The 25169-nt window shown below is 38.4% G+C and overlaps 2 protein-coding genes across 9 annotated transcripts in view; both read left to right on the forward strand.

Annotated features, from left to right (window-relative positions):
- pxb overlaps positions 1-16922 on the forward strand; it is a 251761-nt gene extending 234839 nt beyond the window's left edge. For all 8 annotated transcript variants that reach the window (XM_069504610.1, XM_069504611.1, XM_069504614.1 and 5 more), the window contains 2 exons: positions 8706-8874; positions 13839-16922. In XM_069504610.1, the coding sequence (XP_069360711.1) occupies positions 8706-8874; positions 13839-14474 (805 nt within the window). In that variant the 3' untranslated portion in view covers positions 14475-16922. The remainder of the gene's footprint in view (positions 1-8705; positions 8875-13838) is intronic.
- Positions 9583-13579, forward strand: LOC117990431 (zinc finger MYM-type protein 1-like). Its single transcript, XM_034977870.2, has 2 exons — positions 9583-10658; positions 11189-13579. The coding sequence occupies exons 1-2, from the start codon at positions 10637-10639 to the stop codon at positions 13444-13446; spliced, it is 2280 nt and encodes a 759-aa protein (XP_034833761.1). The 5' UTR covers positions 9583-10636; the 3' UTR covers positions 13447-13579.
- Positions 16923-25169: the final 8247 nt, after the last annotated feature.

The following is a 25169-nucleotide window of genomic DNA, read 5'->3' on the forward strand; positions in this document are numbered from 1 at the left end:
TGCAAGGGCTATCACATGAGGCACTTACCTACTTAAAACTTAATCTTTCAGTTCGATTAAAATTTTTGTGTTCAAAAACAGCTGCCTAGTAAAATACCTGAATAGGCATTACATTTTTTTTAAATATTATAATATTAATTAGTTGAAAAAGTCGTTGGCATCTGCTAGTAAGTATCATTAAAATAAATTAACCATCGGAAAACATCCTTACAACATACCAAACCGTTACAAACTCAGCCAAATGTAAATTTAATTACAATCAAACATTTAAGACGTACCTCGCGCCAAATCGACGTCGACACCACATTTTGTCCACAACCGCGGTGGGAATCATATCCTTAGTACCAGATTTCACTACTCCACTACGACTACGTTGAACGAAATCTATGGGGATTTTGACTATCGAAACACTATAAGTTTTGTGAAAAATTATTTCCTCAATTCCACTAGGTGGATAGGCGATATGAAAAGTGTCACAACTTACATTTTACAGGGAGCCGCTGGATCCTGTAGGGCGATTTCGTAAAACCTGCATCAATCATTATTACAATCTCAATTGTTGTGATTGGCTGAATTTGTGCTATTCTTGTTGCAACAATGCATTGTAGTCAATAGTGAGCGAGCGTCAACCAATCAGAGGTGATTGCGATCGTGACATTGTAGCTGTCATTCTATCACAATCGCGCAGCAGCTGGTGCTGAAGACCGTGGCGTGACATATGAAAGTTGCTACAATAGACTATATCTAGCAGTTGATTGACAACTGATACATCGGTTGAAAACGACGACCATGACAACTCAGTATTACTAATTTTATAATTTATTATTTATAATTAATTAATGGCAGTAGATGAATGGACAAGAAGCTTAAAAAAAGCAAAATATAGACCATTTGAACCTGACGTTTTAGTTTTGCGACACTCGAAATCTATCAACGTTATTGAGACGACCAAACTCTTACTAACCCTACCAGTGTCTGGTTTCTCGATACTCGATAGCAAGTGGCGCGTCCCTAATCGTTTGGACAACTTATAAGATTGATTGGCGTATAGCTACATTGTTGTGGACGTTCGGGATAATGAGGTGTGACATATGGAGTGATGTTGATCAAATTAGTGTTATTTTTAACACTTTTATCGATAGTTAGTGTTAAACTTTTTTTGAAGACCTCCTTAGCGCATAGCTGCACTTTTATTACTGGCTTTATAAATGCTAGAATCCTTATAATATCATCCCTAGTGGCATTGTCTGTCAATTTCATGCGAGTTTATTTATTCCACCATAACTTCTAAATACCTGAACAGATTTGGATGTATGAGGTATCGTTAAAATCTGTATATCATCCCAAGTGACATTGGCTATAAATAAATAAACTAATTAAATATGGCGGCTGTATGGCGCCATTTAAAAAATACTTTTTTGGCAGTTTTTGGCAGGGCAGTCAGCTTTAGCTTCTCTTCTCTATTCGTTGTAGGAAAATAAAACAGACGTTTAAAAAATTACTTCTTGTATTTTTTTCCGGGTCACAGCTGAAAATCAGCGTTCTGCATGTGTGCGTTAACTCATATGATGCAAGACATTAATATGCTGAGCTGTACATCCATTTGGGGTGGTGTCACAGATGAAAATGTTACATTTGTACTTTGTTTTTATCTGTGACACCAACAACAAATAAATGCATTTTCTTCCTTTCTTTCTTTCTGTCTAATTTGCAGTTGGGTAACTTTTTATTTTAGATTGTGTACAATCATCACAGCCTTGACTATAAAATATCTTCTTGATAACTTTACATGGTTGTTCCATTCTTATGTTATTGTCTAGCCAATAAACATCAATATAAAACCTGTACACGTACGGCTTAGGTCAAGTCATTATGGCCATTAACCGCAGAACATCCGAAGTTGACAGGGTACCGACACAGGCCACTCCGCGACACCGACCACCCACGAGTTCTGAGGTTCTATTGCAATAGACATGACATTAAAAACATGTGACATGGTCAAGTGCGAGTCAGACTCGCACACGAAGGGTTCCGTACCATCGTACAAGAAATAACACTAAATCTAAATATATAAAAGGAAAAGGTGACTTATTGATTGACTGACTGATATATCAACGCACAGCTCAAACTATTTGACGGATCGGGCTGAAAGAAGATGGACAAAAATTGTATGGACGCGTGCCCCACAATGTACAGAGATGATAATATATGTGCCATTTAATAAATGTACAGATCTCTGTATATGTGCCATTTAATAGTAAAAATCTCCTATTTCAAGAAAAAAAAGTCGCATGTTGTTTTGCAGTCGTGGCATTAGTTTGTGATAGGCATAGTTCAGCCTGGGGCAAATTTTGTCCATCTCGTTTGGCATGCAGAGCTACTATAACGTAGGCATCCGCTAAGAAAGGATTTTTGAAAATTCAACCCCTAAGGGGGTGAAATAGGGGTTTGAAATTTGGGTAGTCCACGCGGACGAAGTCGCAGGGATAAGCTAGTTGTTTTTATATTTTCGTGGCGATAATTTTGAAACTTTTATTATTTGTTGTTATGGCGGCAATAACAATACACATTCTGTAAAAAAATAAACTTTCTACCTAATACGGGTCACGAGTTACAGCCCACTGACAGACAGGCGGATGGATGGACGGACGCAAGGACGGACAGCAGAGTCTTAGTTACAAGGTCTCGTTGGCATCCTTCGGCTACGGAACTCTAAAAATGGACGTTCCTATGAAAAACCTTTATTCTGCTGAATTAGTGTAAAGAATACATTTCTATAAAAAAATTAAAATAACACAGGTTGATAAAATAACATTACGATAGAATTGTTGGCTGATACCCGTCCTTAGTCCACGTTCCTTCATCATTATGATTTTTATAAATCCCGTGGGAACTCTTTGATTTTCCGGGATAAAAGTAGACTATGTCCCTCTCAAGCTATCTCTGTTTCAAACGTCAAAATCAGTTATCAATGCGCCAGCTATATGAGCAGTGGCGTGCACATGGTTTGGAGCCAGGGTAAGCATTAGTTAGGTGAGAACATGTTTACTAGCTGGTCATAATGAAAAATATGCATTGAGCCATTACAACTGGGGTAAGCAGTGCATTTATGCCTTTATGACCTGCACGCCACTGCATATGAGGCTTACTTTGCTCGGCGATACGTGGACGAAGACGCGGGCGTCATCTAGTTTAAAAATTATTATGACCTATGAATAATAATTATATGATGATATTATGATAAAAAAAATCAGACCTAGGTCAGACCTAAGCTTTGATTCGTGATAAAAACTGACAGTAGAAACTTTCATGACGAGTAAAAAACTTATGCTCAACTCTGTGTTATTATCATACCTAATAGGTACCCATACTCGGTTTTCTTTTTAATTTTATATAGCCATCAATTTAGTTAATTAAATAATGGTTTAACGTGGCGTCCTGTCAAAGGTCAAATTCACGGCCATCTTTTACTTTGGGTCAATGTCGTGTAAACTGTTGGATTCAGAAGCGACTTACCGACCACCCACGGCTTTAGGCTACGTTCAGACTGTACAATATAGTAATCCCTTATTATAAATGCGAAAGTGTGTTTGTTTGTCCTTGAATCACGTCGCAACGGAGCAACAGATTGACGTGATTTTTTGCATGGATATAGTCAAATCCCAGGAGAGTGACATAGACTTTTTATCCCGGAAAATCAAAGAGTTCCCACAGAATTTTTTAAAACCTAAATCCACGCGGACGAAGTCGCGGGCATCATCTAGTACGATATATTTTTATCGAAATAAAAAATCGAAATTCTTCAAGAAATACCTTCTTTTTTCATGCATATATTATATTATCTAAGTACCTAATAAATATTGCAAGCGCATATTGATGTCGAAGTTTACGATAGAGATCCGGAGTTTTTACAACGAATGGTAAAACAAGGTCACTGATTATTTTAATAATAATGAAGGCCAAAAAAGGCACTTAAAGCCTTTGGTTGTCTTAAGTCTTATTGGCTACTAGCTTATGCTCGCGACTTTGTCCACGTGGACTACATAAGTTTGAACTCCCTATTTTAGTCCCTTAGGGGTTGAATTTTCATAAATCCTTTCTTAGCATATGCCTTCGTTTTAATAGCTTGCTGCATGCCAAATTTCAGCCCAATCCGCCCAGTAGTTTCAGCTGTGCGTTAATAGATTAGTCAGTCAGTCAGTCACTTTTTCCTTTTATACATTTATTTAGAATAAGTAGAAAATTAGTGTGTGTAAACTTTAAGCTCTGTTATAGCTTAAAGCTGAACGCACGCAGGATTCCATTTTTAAAATGAGTCGGTACTACTTGGTACTATGTTACTAAAAATAAAATATCCTGAAAGTAGCTATAGCATAATAGACATAATAGGTAACGTTCACGTTACTTTCTTCCGAAAGCAATCAGAGTTACTCTGAAATCACGCTTAAAGAAGTTTCACTTCAAAAATTTAATCAAATGATTGGTGTGTGAACGTAGCCTTATTATACTCACGGGCCACGGCGGCGGAGTGAAATGGACACTGTAATAAAAAAGCAGTTAACAGCTCGTTCGCGATTGAGGGACGCCCGCGAGGGACACTTGCTTAGGAAAAGATGAAATGGTTACTTTGATAAGTCATTATATTAACCCTTCACCGAGGAAGTTATAGAAGTTACAGACTCACTTTGAATGTTTTATACGACTGCCTAAAAAAGGAGTATAAAATCTTCAGGATATATGTACCTATGTTAGTTTTTATGGCGACAGATTTTTGTTTATTTTTATGCATCATAGTTTTTGAATTATCAGGATATTTTTTAAAAATTTCTCTCCGTAAGAACCATCCTCGTACTTCAAGGAATATTATGAAAAAAGAATTAGCGAAATCGGTTCAGCTGATCTCGAGAATTGCGATCAGCAACACATTAACCGATTCATTTTTATGTATACCTAGATATTACTCCAAACGGACGCTACTTCTACAATACATCTCTAGTAAAATCATTGTACGCCAGATTATTTATCTATTACCTAAGTTTTAAAGATAATATGCTTATAATATAATTTTATACAATACCCACTACCTACCCAGTCAAATATTAAACCTTATTTATATTCATAAAGAATAAATTTTTCCTTCTGGATTAATTTTCACATACAATCTTTTGGTTCTAGTGATGTCAACTCCCAAGCATGTCGATAAAACCAATAAAATAAATCAAGCCTACTACGTGGTCGACCGTCTGTCTGTGTGTAACTACTCATAATTTATATATTTTTTCCAAATATTTGGTTTTATCGATTTTAGTTTCAAGCATAATTCTGTTTTAATTAATGTCACTCATTACCTTTATCTTTCATCAGCCCTTTATCTTATAATTTCAAGATAATTGATGAAAGGTAAGATTGTATCTGCCAGGGTTTGGTTATTATTGATCGTTTTTAAAAGCTTATTATTAAATACTTAATTAATAAGGTAATTTAAAGACATTATTGAATACCGATACTATCTTTAAAAGTATTTAGGTATCTATTGACAAGAAATCATCTTACCAACATTTCTAGTATAATAATATTATGTTTACTGTGTAGATACGTACCTACTAGATGATTTAGGTTTTTAAAAATCTCATGGGAAGAAATCTTTGATTTTTGGGGATCAAAAGTAACCTATGTCTTATCCTGGTATGCAAGTTATCTCTGAGGCTGTGCGGGTGTGTGGGGCGTTCCCCCTCCGATTGCCATCTAAACCTGTCGCGTACATCTCTACTTCTCTACATGACATTAAACATCCTGGAATATTAATTTAAAAAACACTCCACTTCACCTTTTCTATAGAGCAGATAATTAATAAGGGATGTGCACACTTACGTATAAATAATAATGCTTTTTTCAAAATATTTTTTTACACTTATGTGGTAATATACCCTCAAAATGTTGTGAAATAAGCGTATCTAATACGTTTATAATAACGCAATAATCATAATTACTTTTAAATTGAAAGGAATCATGCCTCGCACAGAGAAGTGGGCTGGTTACAATGCTAGAATTTTGAGGATAAGGCTTTGTTTGCACCAAACGGATAATAAGCCCCCGATTATGTGCAGACTCACTGTGATCCTGTGTGAACGTGATGTCAGACTGCATTTTTAGGGTTCCGCAGTAAACAAGGAACCCTTATAGTTTCGCCATGTCCGTCCGTCCTCGGTTTATCTCAGAGACTGTTAGTGCTAGAAATCTGTAATTTGGCATGGGTATAAATATTAATCACGCCGACAAAGTGGTGAATTGGCCAGTTTTTCTTTCACCCTATGCCAACAATACCAGAAAGGAATCTCTCGGTTTGATCCTGAATCGACGATATAATGTTAAACTAGCTTAGTCCCGCGACTTTGTCCGCGTGGACTACATAAATTTCAAGCCCGTTATCTACATTAAAATATCGCATGAACTTGTTTAATATTCGAACTTCCGTTACTTTGTTAAAAATCTACATTTCGAAACAACGAGGCTACTGATTTCAGCTTTATCATTCAATATTTATACTTAGTTAATAAAAGATTTACATAATATTAATAATAAATCACATTTTAATTAATAGCAAATACATGATGATTTCATTTAGCTGAAATGGTCATCCATAATAAATTTTGAAATAAGCTGCTATTGCTAGCGTTCTGGTTACATCCTGTATACTCGTAGTGTTGTAGTTCAATCATATAAATTCCGAAGAACATCTTTACTTTTCTGCATGTGGAAGTGATAAAAACATTATATAACAATTTCCTCTCGCTTACTTATATCTTAAAATAACCAGTAAATAAAACTGGTTAATTTTTACCTCTCAAAATATGTACACCAAAAACACATTGTTCCTTTAGATAATTTTAACAACAGAGATTTATTATAAGCACTTAAGGAATCTTTATAACATTATGGAATAATCAGATAGGAACACGCCTAACATATAAACAAATCGCTACTTTTACACATTTACCACACACCTTTCTAAGGTGTCACAATCAGATAAAAATACAAATTATACCAGTATGTCCATACTATATCCAACAAATTCTGAGTACAGTTAAATATTATGGTATCTTGTACCGCAAAATGCGTTAGATCCGAGATACAATACCGTTCTCGGACAAATATTAATGGAGATATCAAGATACGCACGCAACGGCTACAAGTGGCTTCAAATCAAATAATTGCTATTGTTAGTTTTTTAGGGTTCCGTACCTCAAAAGTAAAAAGGATCCCTTATAATATAAGGACACGATAGACAGTGATCATATCAGCCTTATATGATCACTGTCTATTGTGTCTGTCAAGAAAACCCATAGGGTACTTCCCGTTGACCTAGAATCATGAAAGGCAGTTAGGTAGGTCTTATAGTACAAGTAAAGGAAAAAAATCCGAAAATCGTGAATTTGTGCTTACATCCCAAAAATATGTTATTAGTAAGAATTTTTGATTTTCAAAGTAGGTACATCAAGATAACTATACCAAGTGGAGTTACATATGAAATTGATTTACTTCTACATTCCAAAACAGATTTTTATTTATTTTTATGCATACCTAGTAGTTTTTGATTTATCGTGCTTTGATAATGTCGAAAAGAATACCCTATTGCGGAACCCTCGGTGCGCAAGTTTGACTCCCACTTGGCCGGTTTTTTTGGGGTTCCGTACCTCAAAAGGAAAATCGGAACCCTTAAAGGATCACTTTGTTGTCTGTCTGTCTTTTTATTTATTTATAGGCAAAATAGTTTTTGATTTATCGTGCGAAATGTCGATAAAATACGATTGTAGTACGGAACTCTCAGTGCGCGAGTCTGACTCCCACTTCTCTGGTTTTTCAACCATAATTCATAATATAATAAGTTCGTAGCAATAAAACACATAACAATCTTGTGTGAAGATAGCGTGGTAGATATTAAATAGCTCCTGAGTAACTTCGCTTCCATTTACTTGTACTTTGTTATCTTTATTTCATCATCATCATCATCACGGGCAGGGCACATAGTTCGTAAAACCGATAGACGTCGGGGTCCCAAGGTGCTGGAATGGCGACCTCCCGTTACCGTTGGAAGACCCCCCACTAGGTGGACGGACGACATCAGACGAGTCGCAGGGAGCCGCTGGATTCAGGAGGCGAAAGACCGTGGCGTGTGGAAGTCCCTACAAGAGAGCTATGTCCAGCAGTGGACGTCTACGGTTGATGATGATAATGATGATGAACCATGATGATGATGATTATGATCAACGTATCGCCGGCTCACTATTGAGCACGGATCTCCTCTCAGAATGCCCGGTGCGGATAGACACTTTGTTTTTTAAGACAATTTGTTAAAAGAAAACATTTACTAGAATAATCGTAGGTTCATCGTCTTATGTCATATCCTATTTTTGTTTATTTAAATCCTATTTTAATTTTTAATAAATATGAACAATCATAATGATAATATGGTTGTTCAAAATATTTCATTTAGAATAGTATAACAATCAAAAACTTGCATAACGAATGCTGTGTTCCAGCACCTTCGATACCAGACCAGACCAGATACTTTCGACGTGTTACGACGCGTCGAAAATATCTGTGGATCAGACACAATAGATGTGATAGATCTTATATCTATACCAATTCAATTTTACAAGACCATTAATCTAGTGGGTATAATTAATTTTGATTTTTGTCCCCAGACACAAACGAAAAGTGACGCATCTCCTGCCATCCAAGTCTTCAGCACCGACCCAGAGCACGGGTTCGCAAAGGCGGGCACCTCCACCGGCTCCGTTGTACGAGGACCTGCAGGATATGCCGAGACGACCACCGTTGCCACATCTGCCTGAAATGGAACCACAACTGGAGGTGAGGATACTAACATCTATAGATTTCATAATAATTTACCAGGACTGTAAAAATCTATTCCTTTTTAAGCAATGAACTCTTTTATTTAATCCTCCATTCCTGCTACGTATATACAAATTGTGATACGAGTTCTTGTCGGTGATATTCCCGCTATGATGTGGGTTTATTCAAGGATTAGTTCACAGTTGTATAAATTCTTAAAAAGCCAGCAACGCATTGGTGATTTATACGCAAAATATTTTCATGGGCGACGGTAATCACTTAACATCAAGTAACTCACCTGCTCATTTGCTCGCTTTTCATATCAAACATTAAAAAACTTCTTGAAAAGAATCAGGGAAGAGATTTTTAATAATGATTGAGAAAATTGACTGCAACTTGATAATTGGTTGCCAATTTAATTAAAAGCACGTTCACCCATAAAATTGTAAAGATTGAGAGAATTGGAACTTAGAAGTTTCTATTGAAATAGAATTTTAACGCATAAGCTTCGACAACGTCAATTGATTTAAATGCTCGCAGCAAGTACAATCCGATGCCTTTCTTGCTTTTGTTTTTCGATTTGTTGTTTACAAAAGTCAAAGTCAAAGTCAAATGATTTATTCAAAATAGGTAATAAATTACTCTTTTTGATAGTCAGAAAAGAAAGAATCACCTATATTAGGACAAAGCCAAGAAACGTGTGGGAACCAAGGGCGTCGCCAAGGGGGGGCAGGGAGGGGCAGCTGCCCCCCCCTAGAGATTCTAAAAAAGTTGCCAAATATAATGCAACCAAAGTCCTAAGTATTTGAGTTGATTTGTGTTCAGGACGGTGCCTGAACGTGCACTGATTCCTATCAGTCGGGTTGTCTCTTTACTTTACCATGCACACATGCGTGGGGGAGGCGAAATAAAAGTCCAATTGTGCCGGAAGAACCGCCGCCCCTGTCGTCGATGGCTCGTCTGCAGAGCGCTTCTGCTCTGTTAGTCTTGCTCGTACCGCTGCCGCCGCGAGAATGACGGACGTCGCCCAGGAGGGCTATATTTATACTCGCGGGGCGTACTTACATCGCTATTAACTGTGACGAGCGGTCGACGCAGAGTGGGGTGACTTTATTTGTCATCTCTTTCTATCTATCTGCTGTATCTATCTCTTTCGTACTAATATTTCTCTTTCTATCACCTATGCTTATCGACTATTTACATGCATAATATAACCGTTCCTTAATCCTAATCTTATATTATTGCAATGTAAGCCTTTATTCTTAAATCTAAACATAGGTTATTAACATTACTAACTATTACATAGGTACTACTTACTTATAATAAAACTGTACATTCAGTATAAGCTTATCTACTACTATGCTAGGGGATAAATAGGGTTTGTAATTCTTTATTTGTTATCTTAACCTTATCCTACATACATAACTACCTAACTATCCTATTTATCTATCCTAACCTATTCGTCGTGTACAATTTGCTTGAAGTTCAAGCCTTGAACAATCATTCCCGTGCGTCGAAACTCGAATGAATTCACCAATTCCACTCTTAATATTCCGTACTACGCTGCGCTCTGCTCTACTCTATCGTTGAAGCGGGAGAGAGGGAGTGGGGAAGCAAAGCAACAACGTAACCGCGTGGCGCCCGCGCCCCCCGCACAGCCGCCTTTGTTTTATCGTCTGTCTGTCATTTATTCGTGCGTTAGCGTTGCCACTGCCCGCTTTTACGTTTTTTTTGTGCGCTATTATCACATTTAAATAGTTGCTGTGACCACATAATCAATATGGACATCAGAAAATTTTTTGGTGAGTATCACTTGCGTTTAGCTTTCGTATTTTCCGTCCGTAAAATAACGTCAATTGATTTGATTATAAATGCTGATTTTGCATCGGTTTTTAAAATCGCAAAGATCCGTTTCTAGGCACGATATCCGATTCTTAAGGGTCGTCAGTTTAAACCAATAGGAAAATTGCTTAATTTAATGGTTCAATCGAAAATAGGACCGTATTAACATAGCTTAAAGTAGAAAATTGTATGAATGAATATCGGCAGTGCCGATTCGGCACAGTCGGCTCGCGTATGCTTGAGACTCCGGCGCGCGTGTCGTCGCGCCCGCTCTAGAGTGCTCGAGCGAGGATGCCCGAGAGAGACCGCGCGAGCATAGCCGCGGCGGTTAAGCCGCTCGAAATAGCTAGGACTGCTGATATAAAAAATATCGTTGACGCTAGTCCTTGCGCGGGCTCGAGCCTGCCGCCGTCTTGAAGGGCATTTATGCTTTCAATGTGAATTGCGGACCAGAAGAAGTTGTTGCTATTTCAAATATTTTATTTTGCAGTTTTAAAAAGAAAGAAACCTGAAGGAGTAAGCAGTGACAGCGATGATTCCGTGGGTGACCTGGCGAGACCTAGCACATCCAAAGAACCGAACTTAGTTCCCGACTCTTCGATAAATGACTGCAACGAAAATGACATCGGTAAATTTATTGGACAAGCATCAATGTTATCGACTGAAATGAAGAAAGAATTGCTTGAAAACACTTGGTCTCCGTCTGCGACGTATGACTTTGCGGAAGACGCTAAACATTTGAAGAGGAAATTCAATTATTCATGGTTGGAAACGTACTCTCCATGGTTGGCCTATTCCAGGCACCAAAAAGGAGCCTTTTGTAAATATTGTACATTGTTCCCGCCAAATCCAAATTCTTTTAGAGGCGTATTAGGGTCATTTATCATAAGGCCGTTTTGTAAGTTCAAAGATATTCACGAGCATTGCAAAAAGCACATGGAAACCCACTTCCATAAGATGGCACTGGAAGCCGCTAAATCATTTCTTGGAAGTGTGCCTGTAGATTTACAACTCAACAAATACTCCTGGGGCATTATTGAAGAAAACCGAAAAATTATAACATCTATTATTTCCTGCATTACGTTTTGCGGGTCGCACGACTTAGCTCTGAGAGGAAAACATTATGGCGAAGGTATTCTCGAGGACTTATACAAGCTACGAATTGACGCGGGAGATTTAGTTTTGAAGAAACACATTGAGCATGGGAAAAAGAATGCAAGCTATCGATCGATTGCTATTCAAAATGAAATTATCGCAATTTGTGGAGATGTTATTAAGGCAGACATTGTGAAAAAAGTAAAAGAAGCAGAAGCTTATAGTGTGTTAGCAGACGAAACAGCTGATATTTCCGGTACTGAACAATTATCGATTGGGCTGCGATATTTTGACGAGGAAGCCAATGAGGTCCAAGAAATGTTCGTCGGATTTGTTGAGCTGAAAGGTCTGGATGCGAAATCTATTGCATATTGCATCGATGAGTTTCTGACAAAAGAAGACCTTAATCCTGCTGATAAATGCGTTGGTTTTGGATTTGACGGTTGTTCGACGATGTCCGGAAAAGACAGTGGAGTACAAGCGATCCTTCGCAAAAAATATACCAAAGCACTGTTCTTTCATTGCTCGTCCCATAAACTGAATCTGGTAATAAATGATCTCAATATTCTTCCTGAAATTCGAAACACCATGGGAACCACTAAAGATATTATTAATTTTTTTCGGGAATCTGTTTTGAGAAGAAAATTGGTACCTAATATTGCCAGGCTCTGCGAAACAAGATGGAGTGAGAAACATAAAACTATCAGAGTATTTAAGGAGAATTTTCCTGTTATATTGGAAGCCTTAGAAAACTTATCGCGTGAAGGAAACAGTGCTACTCGAAAAAATGCCTTTCAACTCCATGCGGCTGCTTTCAAAATTTCGTTTATACTTTGTATTACTTTGATAGCTAAATACTCTGCTTTGTTAGAACCTGTTGTCAACGCACTCCAATCCATAGCTTTGGATGTGGTTAAGGCCTCGCAACACGTCAAACGCATTTTGCAATTGCTTAAGAGCCACCGTGATAATCCCGAAAGAGTCACAGATGAAATTATAAAGGATGCTACTGTTGTTGCGGAGAAAGTCGGCCTGGACGAGGATATCACTTCAATGCCGCGCATTGTTGGGAAACAATGTCATCGAAGCAATCACCCAGCAGAAAGCCCTTCAGAATTCTGGAAAAGATCATTAATAATACCATACTTGGACTCCGTTATTACATCGCTTGAAACACGCTTTGCTGAAGAAAATACTCCATCATTTGCTTTATCTAAATTACACCCCACACAAATGCAAACGATGTCAGTCGAAAATCTCACAGAAACTTGTGAAACTATCGCTCAGTTTTATAATTTACCAAACATAAAAATTGAAGTCGAGCTTTGGCAGCAATTCTGGCATAATAAACCAAACTCAACAGATCAAACCGTTGTTGATATCCTAAAAGAAGCAAAAACCTTCTTTCCCGACACGGAAAAAGCGTTGAAAATTTTGATCGCTCTTCCATGCACGACGTGTACGGTAGAGCGATCGTTTAGCAGCCTCAGGAGACTAAAAACCTGGCTAAGAAGCACTATGAGTGAAAATCGCCTCAATGGTTTGGCCATGATGAGTGTGCACCGAAAACTTATACATGGAAACTTACAAGATTTTAATAATAAAGTGGTCGAGAAGTTTACAATGAATCCCCGAAAATTATATTTTAATTAACCTAATATAAACAAACAACGACCATTATAATATTAAAATCTGATAATTAAAACAAATACGCTGTACGCTGTACACTTATTCAAATTCAAACTCCTTTTTATTCTATTTTTCTAATAAATGTTATTATAACTTATTTACAAGTTTTTTATTGCATAGTCAAGAACTCGTGCTCGTGTAGCTTTACACATTGGACTCTGTACTGTCACAGAATACCTACAATTCATACCTACTTTTCTCATTCATAGAGAATGAGAAAAGTATGAATTGTAGTATGTAAAGTCAACTTGCCCCCCCCTGCGCCATCGGCTGGCGACGCCCTTGGTGGGAACTATTATAATTCTGACCAAACGGTTATTATTTCACTTACTAATATATGCTTCTCTCTTTTCCAGATGGTCGAGACAAAGCGGCCTAACTGCCAAGGGAGGGTCTTCGTCTGCGACACAGGCGGTTCATGGAGAGGAGGCAACTCATGTGTTGGAGAAACTTGCGGGGCTCCTCTGTATGAAGAGTTACCTCACAGGTCCGACGATTCCATCCACAGCGACGATCACTTCGCTGAAGACGAGTTAAGTCTTGTCGGCGAAGCGGTGCCATGTCGAACATGTTCGAGGCCGCCTGCACCACAGTCTTTACCCCATCGGCCGAGACAACAACGTCTAGACAGAAGACCAAAGTCTCTTGAACGAAGACGAGCACAACATAGAATGCCACGTCACATACATCCTCCAGACCCTTCAGAATTTCACGAAGGAGTACTCTTGGATGCGTTATTAAGATTGTACCCACAAGTTGGTACGGTTGGAGCTAGGCCTCCAGGTCCAATGCCAATAGGAGCAGGAGGTGCATGGCCTGGAGGGGAATTGCCAGGGATTAACTGCTGGAGAGCTCCTAGAGCATCACCCAAGCCTCCCAGCGGAGATTCTTCCTTCGGCTCCGATTCAGGCTACAGCAATAATACCTGTGGTACGTGTGGTACCAGGGCTTCCTCCCGACATCGTCTATCAGCAGAAATACCCTTATCATGAACGAGAGGAATTTTCAGACTCAGTGATCGTGCATTAGTGGTTCCATATGGAGTGATAAAATGAATTTTTACTATAATTCCAAGCATTTATTAGGTTTACTTCTTAATGGCCTACTCTCACTGATATTCAGTATGGCCTTTTGCCTTTTTCTGAAATAGTGTTTGTGAATTATTATGGAGCTTAGGGATACCTAGTAGTATATTTCTACGATGTACTGTACAAACTAATTAGCAGACGTCTTTCCGGTTAGCAATAATACTTACCTAATTTGTATTTAGCTTCCTTGGTACTGATTTTACATTGTGAGTATTTAATTGAATATAGAAGATTTTGTACAAACGTCATGTCATGTGACCATGAATAGTTAGTAGTCATTTTGTCCTAGTAAGTTATATTGAGCTAGTCCTAAAATTATCGCAACTATGTATCAAATTATAATTATTATTAATACACATTTGTTTGATTTAATGTAAAAAGATGAATTGTAAATCATGGAATTTCCTAAATTTGTAGATATTGTAAAAAAAATAGGTAGATAAGTTAGCTATAGTGACTTGAATTTTATCATCATATCACAATGAAATTATCTGCATAACAATTTTGATCATATTTTATTATGTCCAGAGCAAATTTTTTTCAAATGTATAATTTCATTTATTTATACTTAACTGGTGCTACGAATTCAAAATTCCTCTTGTAGATAATTTACTAAGTATCGATGAATTAACCTACAGTATTAAAGTTCCTCCATTTCAAAATAGTTTTAAAATTCATTTTTTTAATTATCTTCCAATTTCTTTACACATAATGTCAATTTTTACATAATGATAATATTTAAAATTAATGTTTGTCCGTCTCTGTTCGTTACATATGCATACGTATATCATTCCTCCGATTGAGTTGAAACGTTGTACAATTGTTGTTGGCACTTGCGTGAAGACTACCTACCATCAACGTGGCACGCAAGTTGTATTACTCATCAGCTAGTTCTGCATTATATGATCGCATACGGCTGCAACAACAAAAAGCTGCATTTTTCAATACTAAAAAACGATTCAGATTCAGCCGTATGCATTGATAAATGCTGATGTCATCACTACACGCATTTTAGTACCTGCCTATTGCGAAAATTGTGTTTAACCTCTTGCAACTGTATGTATGCATAAAATACCTTCATATGCTAGTAGGTACTGTAATAAACGAACTGAAATAACTTTACCAGTAAAAAATATGGCCCTATTTTCTGGCCTAATATTATCTTCCCAAAGAAAAATTGTACTGTACTAATATTTCGTGAACCTTTCACTTTTTGTGTAAGGGTTGTAGAACGTATGTTACAAGCTCACGCATGTGTTATGATTCTACACAATGTATTTCTATGAAATTGTGTTTTCGTTTATTAAAAACCGGCCAAGTGCGAGTCAGGCTCGCGCACCGAGGGTTCCGTAGTACAGTCGTATTTTTTCAACATTTTGCACGATAAATCAAAAACTATGTATCATAAAAATAAATAAAAATCTGTTTTAGAATCCACAGGTGAAGCCCTTAATATGATTACCCACTTGATATAGTTATCTTTCTTTGATAATTGAAAATACTAATTGTTAGTTCATGACCACATTTTAATTTGTTTTGTGTGATGTAACAACAAATTCACGGTTTTCAGATTTTTCCCCTAATGTCTGCTAGAAACCTACCTACCTGCCAAATTTCATGATTCTAGGTCAACGGGAAGTACCCTGTAGGTTTCTTGACAGATAGACAGACAACAAAGTGAAAGTTTCGTGGTACAGTTCTTGCAATTCACGAAGGCGAGTGAACTTTACTTGTTGTTACGTCGTATAGATGGACATGTGTGCGTGCATGTTGGACCAATCAGTCGCCAGCAAGCGCTCGCAAACGCACACATTTACTTTACCTTACTTATACCGATACGACAACACAAGCATGAGTCACTCGCCCTCGTGAGAAGGAAGAACTATTATGCAAATACCAATTTACAGCAGTTTTTGCTACAATCATTTATATTAAACACAAGTTTGGTAAAACAGGATAATTAATTATTTTTAATTAATGGTCATCATTAAGAAATAATTTATTTATTTATATCGGAGCCATAATGTTGTATTTAAATATGAATACAGAATATAAAAATGTGAACTTTTATATTTCATACATTTAAGTCCCATCCAATAGAATTGTATGAATAGGTACTTTTTTAGTGGTTTTTTTTTGTATTTAAAGAGGATCAAGATTTTGTTGAAATAAAATACAGTCTTTGTTATTCTTGTTTTCTGTTTTGAATTATTTTTATTATTACCTATTTAAGTGGTATTTATTTTATGTTTTCGCATTGTATAGTTTCAAAGCATCACTATTACTTACAATTAAATTTTGGGGCGAATGGTGCCCAATATATGAGAAGCACAATAAAATGAAAAATAAATACATTTCTAAAAATATTGCATTTTCATTTCGTAAGGAGTAAATTTCGTCATTTTTCGTTTTATTTTATGTGACATAAAACGAAATGATTCATCGACGACATACAGTAATGGTAGGTAAACTACTAGTGTTCTTATAAATCGGAGGTCGTGGGTTTGATTCCCGATGAATTCATTCATTTCTAAGTTTGAGTTGCAATGACATCTAAACATTATAAACTCAAATACATATCTACATATAGTACGCGACAGGTCAAGATGGCAATGAGGCGGAGGGACGCGCGGCACACCCGCACGTCACTCGCGTTCGCCCGCACCGGGTTAGCGCGGGGGCTGTGCGGGGTGGGGTGTTCCCTCCCCGATTGCTATCTCGACTTGTCAGCTTAGCGGCACGGTTTTGGGGTGGTAACTAGCCACGGCCGAAGCCTTCCACCAGAAAAAGTAAATGTTTTCTTTTGACATAATTCAAACAATAATTTCGAATTGAAAAAAGCGTTGGAGCCCTAGTGGTTAAGACGGCAGCCTCCTAGTCGAGGGTGCGGGGCTCAATCCTTTGCACGTGACTTCTAACTTTTCGGCATTTAAGTATCACTAGGGTAATTCCGGGGGAGATGGCCCCACTAACTTTGAGGACTGATTGTCAATGAATCATAATAAATCAAACAATTACTTTAATCACAAACGAAACTTTAATTATATCTGTTATCAAATGTTAACAATAACCAGTCTTAAAATAAACAAAACTAATCAACCTGGCACGAAATAAAAAACTTACGATTGGCCATCTCTCCCAGATTGTCCGGGTATGATGGCCATAGCAGTCGGGGAGAGATAGCCAGTACTCTTTTTCCCTTTCCCTTTGCCCTTACGTCCTTTCAACTCCTTCTTTTTCTTATTGCCGCAGTCAGAGCACATATCCTCAAACTCCGTACATTTTTCATGCGTCCAAAGCATACAAATATTACATTGCAGCCAGTCTTCGACGAGTTGGGTCTTGTGATTATTTTATCCACAACCTCTACAGTTATCTTCTTCGTTGTCTTCATTCTCACTTTCAGAAGTATCACAAAGGGAGAAGGGAACTTCTTCACAGCTACTGTCTGAGATCCTCCGAATGGCTTTGCATTTTCTAACAAAAGGCCATCTATCCCGATTGTCCGGGAGAGATGGCCATATGAATTAAAAAAAGAAACACGCAATTATGATTTATAATTTATAGGTTTAAATGCGTGGAAACTTAATTACTTTACAATAACTGTGCTAAAACATGCAAATATTGTAAAATCTTTTTGCCACCACGTATTATGATAACCCCTTGCCTTATATGAAATGTTTAATCAACCAAAAAAGTGGAATTTACTTACATTTTCATGTACTTTTTTGACAAAAACACACGGAAACCTGTCGCCGGTCGCGAAAGGAAGCGTACTAAACTGATATTAGTGCCATTTACTGTATACTTGTCGATTTTTTGTGTATTGGCCATCTCTACCGTACGGCCATCTCCCCCGGAATTACCCTAATTGTTTTAACAGGAAAATATGCATGAAACCTGCATGGCTGAGAGTTCTCCATAATGTTCTCAAAAGTGTGTGAACTGCCCATCCGCAGTTGGCCGGCGTGGTAGACTTTAGCCAAACCGTTCCCATCCTGAGAGGAGACCCGTGGTCAGTATTAAGCCGGCGATAGGTGGTTATGATGAAATAATTGCAAATTGCAACTGACTTAGCTCAACGGGTGGCGAAGCTGAAGTGGCAATGGGCAAGGCACATAGTTCGAAAAACCTATCGACGTTGGGGTCCCAAGGTGATGGAATGGCTATTGGCTACCTTGCACCGGAAAGTGCAGCGTGGGAAGACCTCGCACTAGGTGTACGGACGACATCAGGGAGCCGCTGGATTCAGGCGGCGCAAGACCGCGTGGAAGTCCCTACAAGAGGCAATGTCCAGCAGTGGACGTCTATCGGTTGATGGTGATGATGAAGATTCCAAATTACTTACCTTCAAACGGAAAGGAATTGCAACTTTATGTAGAAATGATTACAGCAAGGTTTATTGAGACTGTACAAACAAACAAACTTATACGGCTCTTTCTCCGTACTGGACCGCAACTTTGCTTCAGATAGCGTCGTACTTATATCACGAATGCAGATATATGTTCACTAGAAGCGGTAGGTTTTGTATTTTCACTAGGTACTATCCACATAACGACCAACTCCAACTCATCCAAACGCAGGACGGATCCAAAGGCGGGCTATTCGACCGGCTCGTTGAAAAGCCTGGAGCACCGCAGAGACGTTGGCTCTCTATGCGTGTTCTATCGCCTTTATAATAAGGAGTTTTTTGGTCGCAACGGTGCAACGGATTGACGTGTTTTTTTGCATAGGTATAGATAAAGACCTGGAGAGTGACATAGGCTACTTTTCATCCCGGAAAATCAAAGAGATCCCACGGGATTTTTAAACCTAATTCCACGCGGACGAAGTCGTGGGCATCAGCTAGTAGGGAATAAAGAGGAGAAGAGCTAGTAATATTCTATACATAAACAGTTGCCTCATCCAGTAACTCTACATCGTATAACACAGCAAATATTAATAAGCCGCCCAAGGCAGTGTTGATTTATGTGTTTAGACGGGCTTGCGCAAATGAATACATTTTAACAGCACACACACACACATGCCTGGGCCACATGAGTAAAGATCCATGCAGAGGGAAAGCTTCCTAACAGCGTCCAAAATTTACACCTATTCTGATAGGGTTGTCACCTGTTGCATGTGAAAAAGTTAGGGGAAAATAAAAATTTTGTATGGCATACAGCAAGATTGTATTAAATAGTAAAACACATTTAATACTCTAAAAAGATAATAAAATTCTAAGACCCTAAAGAGCACTCTGGCAAACGTTGAATCATTGAGGATTTAGGGGGTGCAGGTGGGAGTGGAGAGGGTAGTTTCCCGTCCCACAGACCCGATTTGCTAAAGATTTGTAGTTAGTAATTCTAAAAAAAAATGTTTTTTTACGAATATCAATCAGTAAAAATCTACATGTCTATTTGCTTAATTGAGCATGACTAACAGCCCATTCGATTGTCCTTGGACTGGACCAGCACAAAACAGTTTGTACCCGGATAGAACCAGTTTGAATTTCAAAGTTTGAACCTGTCGGTGAGAGCTCACGCACACATCGCTGCGCTATGATGTGTGTACGCGTAGCGAGCCGTTTATATGCAGCTTCCTCTCTGGTCCTTATACTCCTTACTCTGTGGCTGGGCGTCGCATCATCCCAACTAAACGAGCTTATTATTTATTGGAGTGACAGCGAAATAAAAGATGTCGCGGTGATAATCGCGGAGCTAAGCTTCTGGGTTTGATTGATTGAGTTGCACGGAGTTAATTTTATAAGAGAATGTTGGGGTTTTAATGTGTTTACTTTTCATATGAATATACAAATATTATCGCTTTCGCTTATTGGTTAAGAGCACTATCAAGAATTATCATTATTTTGTCATCCTCTCAATAAATCGCTCAAGATTTCAGATTTGGACCTACTAAAGAAATCCTTAGTAAATCTGAAATCTTGAGCGATTATGGGAGCTATATTCTCGAAGATTCTCTACAGTCTACGTAATCAAATCAGAAATGAGGGGATATAGTAGGTATGACTTTAGAACGAAGGTCTATTATAAATTAGTAGTTTTTAGAAGGTTTTAAAATTTTAGGTAAATTTAAAAAAAAAATGAAGACAAAAGATTTTATCTCTATAGTTAGTTAGTATATGACACACCTTATATTTTAACTATTTTAGCGTACTTGTGTAAAATAATGTCCATATCTCTGACCTGGGACGTCACTTAGCAAATGTTACATTTCCGCATACCACAAAGCGCAGTCAGCCGCGAATTAACAGAAGGATATTGATCCTTTGATTCCGCCGCCTTTGCCGTCGTCTCCAGACAGACACTTTCGGCTCTCGTTGTTATATTGATAGGGTACAATCTATAGCTGGTATTGACATCCTTTGTTCTGTACCGATTACTTGTAATTAATACAAAGCAAACAGGTAGGGCCCCCCCCCCCCCACAAGGTGGACGGGCGACATCAGACGAGTCGCAGGGAGCCGCTGAATCCAGGCAGCGCAACACCGTGGCATTTGGAAGTCCCTACAAGAGACCTATGTCCAGCAGTGGACGTCTATTGGTTGATGATGATGATGATGATGATGAAACAGGTAGGTGATGAGAAGAAAGAAAGAAAAAGAGTGATAATTACACATATAAAAGAAAATTCCTGCCTCACTCACAGACCTTTTTTTTCTCGTGAGGAACTATCCCTGCCACGGGGGAGCACAGTGGTTATGTCGGACTCTTACCGACTAAAAACCTCACGAAATTCCATTCCACTGCTGACGACGGAGCACAAGGGACCGACAAACGGACCTCGTTACTCCGCCAGCGGATGTCCGCCGCAGTAGACGCACCACTGGGGCACTATGTGTGTCCAAAGTCCAAACACCGTTAGAGGCATGCCGGAACCACAGCACGCCAACCAACCCGAGGACCCGAGGACAGGAGCGACGGACTGCCCCGTGGCCAACTCACTAACTCACCTAGCCCAGCCCAAACTCTTGAACCTAGAATTAGAAAGCTGAAACATTGCACAGACGTTCTCTTTCTACTGTAGACAAAGTATAAGGCCGTAATTCTCAAAATTCCCACGTAATAGGGAATAAAGAAGATTAATATTTTCGCCGAGCGAAGCCGCGGGTGGTCGCCAGTTATCAAATAAGGCAACAGAAAAAATTATAGTAGTCCCAAACTTCCTTTTTCCCGAAATTCGTTCAATGTACGAAAAACACCTTCCTAATAAAATAAATTCCTCTGAGTAGGATATTTAGTGTAAGACCAGACTACAGACATTTTGTTTTAACACCATAATATTATTTTGTGTGTAAGTAAGAAAATATGTATAATTTTACATTATATAAGATAATGTAAAATTATACATTAAAAAAAAATGTGTGACAAGCTGAAAAAAAAACATAGCTGTTCATTGTCGTCCAACAGAGCAAGGCAAAAAAAAGAAAGCAAGCAAGCCATGTCAGCTATACAAGGTCTCCGATCATCATGCTGGAGGACAAAAAAAGCGGACACACACAATATAAAAATATATAAAAAAATATTATTTTCTCCTTTCACTTAGAAAGCATTTCGCCGCGATGACTTGACTGATTAAAAAAAATCAAACAACTAAATCCATGTAAAAAAAGCGGTGATAAGGTAGAACAGTAGATAATTATAAACGTGAAGTATGTTTGTTTGTTGGTTAATCCTTTAATCACGTTGCAACTGTGCAACGGATTGACGTGATTTTTTACATGGATATAGATAAAGACCTGGAGAGTGACATAGGCTACTTTTTATCCCGGAAAATGAAAGAACTCCCACGAGATTTTTAAAAACCTAAATCAACGCGGGCAAAGTCACGGGTGTCAGCTAGTAGTAAAATATAAATGGAAATCTGGGAGTTCGAAGAAAAAATAAAAAATCACTAACTACATACCAAGATTAAATCATAAAAAATCTGTTTACAAAAAAAAAATGTGCTTGAGATTTTTCGCTAAAATTGTCCTTAGTGTGCTCTCACGCTTAGTTAGCTAAAATATATTGAACTTTAGCGAACATCCGATCTCCGGTGTTATTGGAAGGTACTCTCCTAATAAGACCTTATTAGAAAAAGTATCCTACAGTATCCCCGCGTTAGGGGATAGGGACGATTTTTAAGAAAATTTATTACTGCGCCGTTTTGTTTCAATGTATCTAATTTATTATTAAGTTTCTTTGCAGTTAATAGAGGTAGCCATGCGTGTTAAAAAAAATAGAAATAATAATTATGTTACTAGTTTCTTTTAGGGTTCCGTATGTACCCGAAGGGTACCAAAACACGACCCTATTACTAAACCTCTGCTATCCGTCCGTCTGTCTGTATGGCTGTCTGCCTGTCTGTCTGTCTGTATGTCAGTGGGCCACAGAACATGAACTCTAGATATATTGCTAATTACTAATGCCGCTTTAACGACATTATACTTTAAAATCTCAAAAGCTAACCTTATCTAATTACTATACTTAAAAATCATGCCCGCGTAGAATGGTGCCAAGAATACTGGCTGCATTACCGCGCTGGGTAGCTAGGCTGATCCGTTGCGCAAAAAAATTGCCAGCCCTTCTGTCACTAGATGAGGCTATTGATCGCGATGAAATGTCTCGTAAAATTGTTTAGCACTAAGAGTCCCACGCCCCAGGGCCTCCACGGCAAACGGAACAAAAACATAACTCTCGATAAGAGAGGCATACTTGCGCCGCTTGCCGTTTTCAGCTGTTTCAGCTGTGGCTCCCGATCTTGATGCTGTCTCCCTTATATGACACGGGGCAAATGACAACGCAAATTGCGTCCCACATTAGCGCCCGTCCCCGTTCCCAGGGAACCAGCGTCAATCCACGTTACAAACTCATTGCTTACTATCGCTCAAATCATTGGCTTTTAAAACTAAAAAGACTTGCATGTAGGTTTTCTTTATAATCTAATTTAAATCAGCCTGTGCTGTCCCACGTCTGGGCAAAGGCCTCCATCCGATCCTTCCAATATTTCTTATTTCGTGCTTCTTCAGGCCACGTAACTGTAAAGTCATCTAATTCATCACGCCAACGCCGCCTCGGCCGACTACGCTGGCGTTGGTGATTCTGGGGCGACCAAAAAGAAGCAGATTTTGCCCATAACTCATCTGGCATACGGCACACATGAGCTGCCCAGTCCCATTTGAGTAAAGCGGCTGCAAGGCCAACGTCAGCTACTCGCGTTTTGGAACGTATAGCAGAATTCCTTACGCGATTTGCTAGTTTTATACCTAGTATGCTGCGTTTCTTTATAACGTAGAAAGAATTTTCAGAATTCAGCTACTTAGTCACCGATAAAGACATCGGATCGTACAATATGAAAACGCTCTTACAAACTAAAAATACATGGCGCCAAACGACCAATTTATTTGAACCATCGAGATGCATTCATTTGTTTTATTAAACGGAACACGTTCTAAACAAGACGTGGTCCCAGATCCCAGTATCGCCAGACGTTACTTATTTTCTGAAAAATGAAATGTGTTGTCTGGTGGGAGACTTCGGCCGTGGCTAGTTACCACCCTACTGGCAAAGCCGTGCCGCCAAACGATTTAGCGTTGCGGTAGGATGCCGTGTAAAACCAATCAATTAATCAGCCTGTTTGCGTCCACTGCTGGACATAATATAAAAACTCCCATACCCCTGCCAGGTCAGCCCGCTTCCATCTTAGACTGCATCATCACTTACCACCAGTTGAGATTGTAGTAAAGAGCTAACTTGTATCTGAATTAAAAAAAAATAAGAATAGTGTATTTATTTATTCTATTTTTATTTCATTTCAAACAATAGATATACAGTTACAGACTAATCCAAAACGTGGACATGCAAAGTTATCGTAGGTACCTTTAGTAGCTGCTATAAATTTACCTACGCCCACTGCCCACGGCACAGTTTTTTTGGGTTAACACATCCCAAACATTTTGTTTCTCAGAAAATAAGTAAGGTCTGGCGGTCCCGCGATCTTGGTCTAACAGATCAATATAAACTGGACGGTGCAGTGTAGGTTGAATTCATCAAATAAGACGTGAAACCATAATTCTTGGCGAGTCGACCAGGAGGAATGCAATTTATAAAAGAGGAGTTTGTCTCTAAATTCACTGAGCACTTGCCGTGCCGGTATCTACACTTTGAGTGCTATAAATATTATCTGGTGTAAGTCCCGCAAATTGCTATTGCGCTCGAACCATATTTTGATGACTAAAACCATCAAACTGACGTGCTCCAAACCGGTTTCATTTGGAAGACAATAATGCGAAGCTTTTTTAGCGTGTACATCCGCTAGCACAGAGTATACATATAATAATACTAAGTATCAAATAATACTTAATACTTATATGGTTTTAGGTTTCTCGTGAAAAACTCTACCGTGTACTATATCTAAACGATGAACTTGTACCTACTTATTATTTTTTATTTCATCGACACATTTATATAATTTGTGTTTTTCATTAGCTATCCTTCACCAAATCGCAGGGAGCGATTTGGTGAAGGATAGCTTGATAGAAGATTTTCTAATTTTAGTCCACCGTTTACGATGTTTGTCATCATTTGTGACGTCGCTCGATACGGCGGTGTATTGCCA

This window comes from Maniola hyperantus, chromosome 18 (assembly GCF_902806685.2).
Source record: "Maniola hyperantus chromosome 18, iAphHyp1.2, whole genome shotgun sequence".
Taxonomy (NCBI): domain Eukaryota; kingdom Metazoa; phylum Arthropoda; class Insecta; order Lepidoptera; family Nymphalidae; genus Maniola; species Maniola hyperantus.

Bases quoted from the DNA above. Each gene is read 5' to 3' on its own strand.
- LOC117990431 (XM_034977870.2), top strand. From the start codon at position 10,637: ATGGACATCAGAAAATTTTTTG. The intron at 10,659-11,188 runs GTGAGTATCACT...TTTATTTTGCAG, and splicing joins GGACATCAGAAAATTTTTTG to TTTTAAAAAGAAAGAAACCT.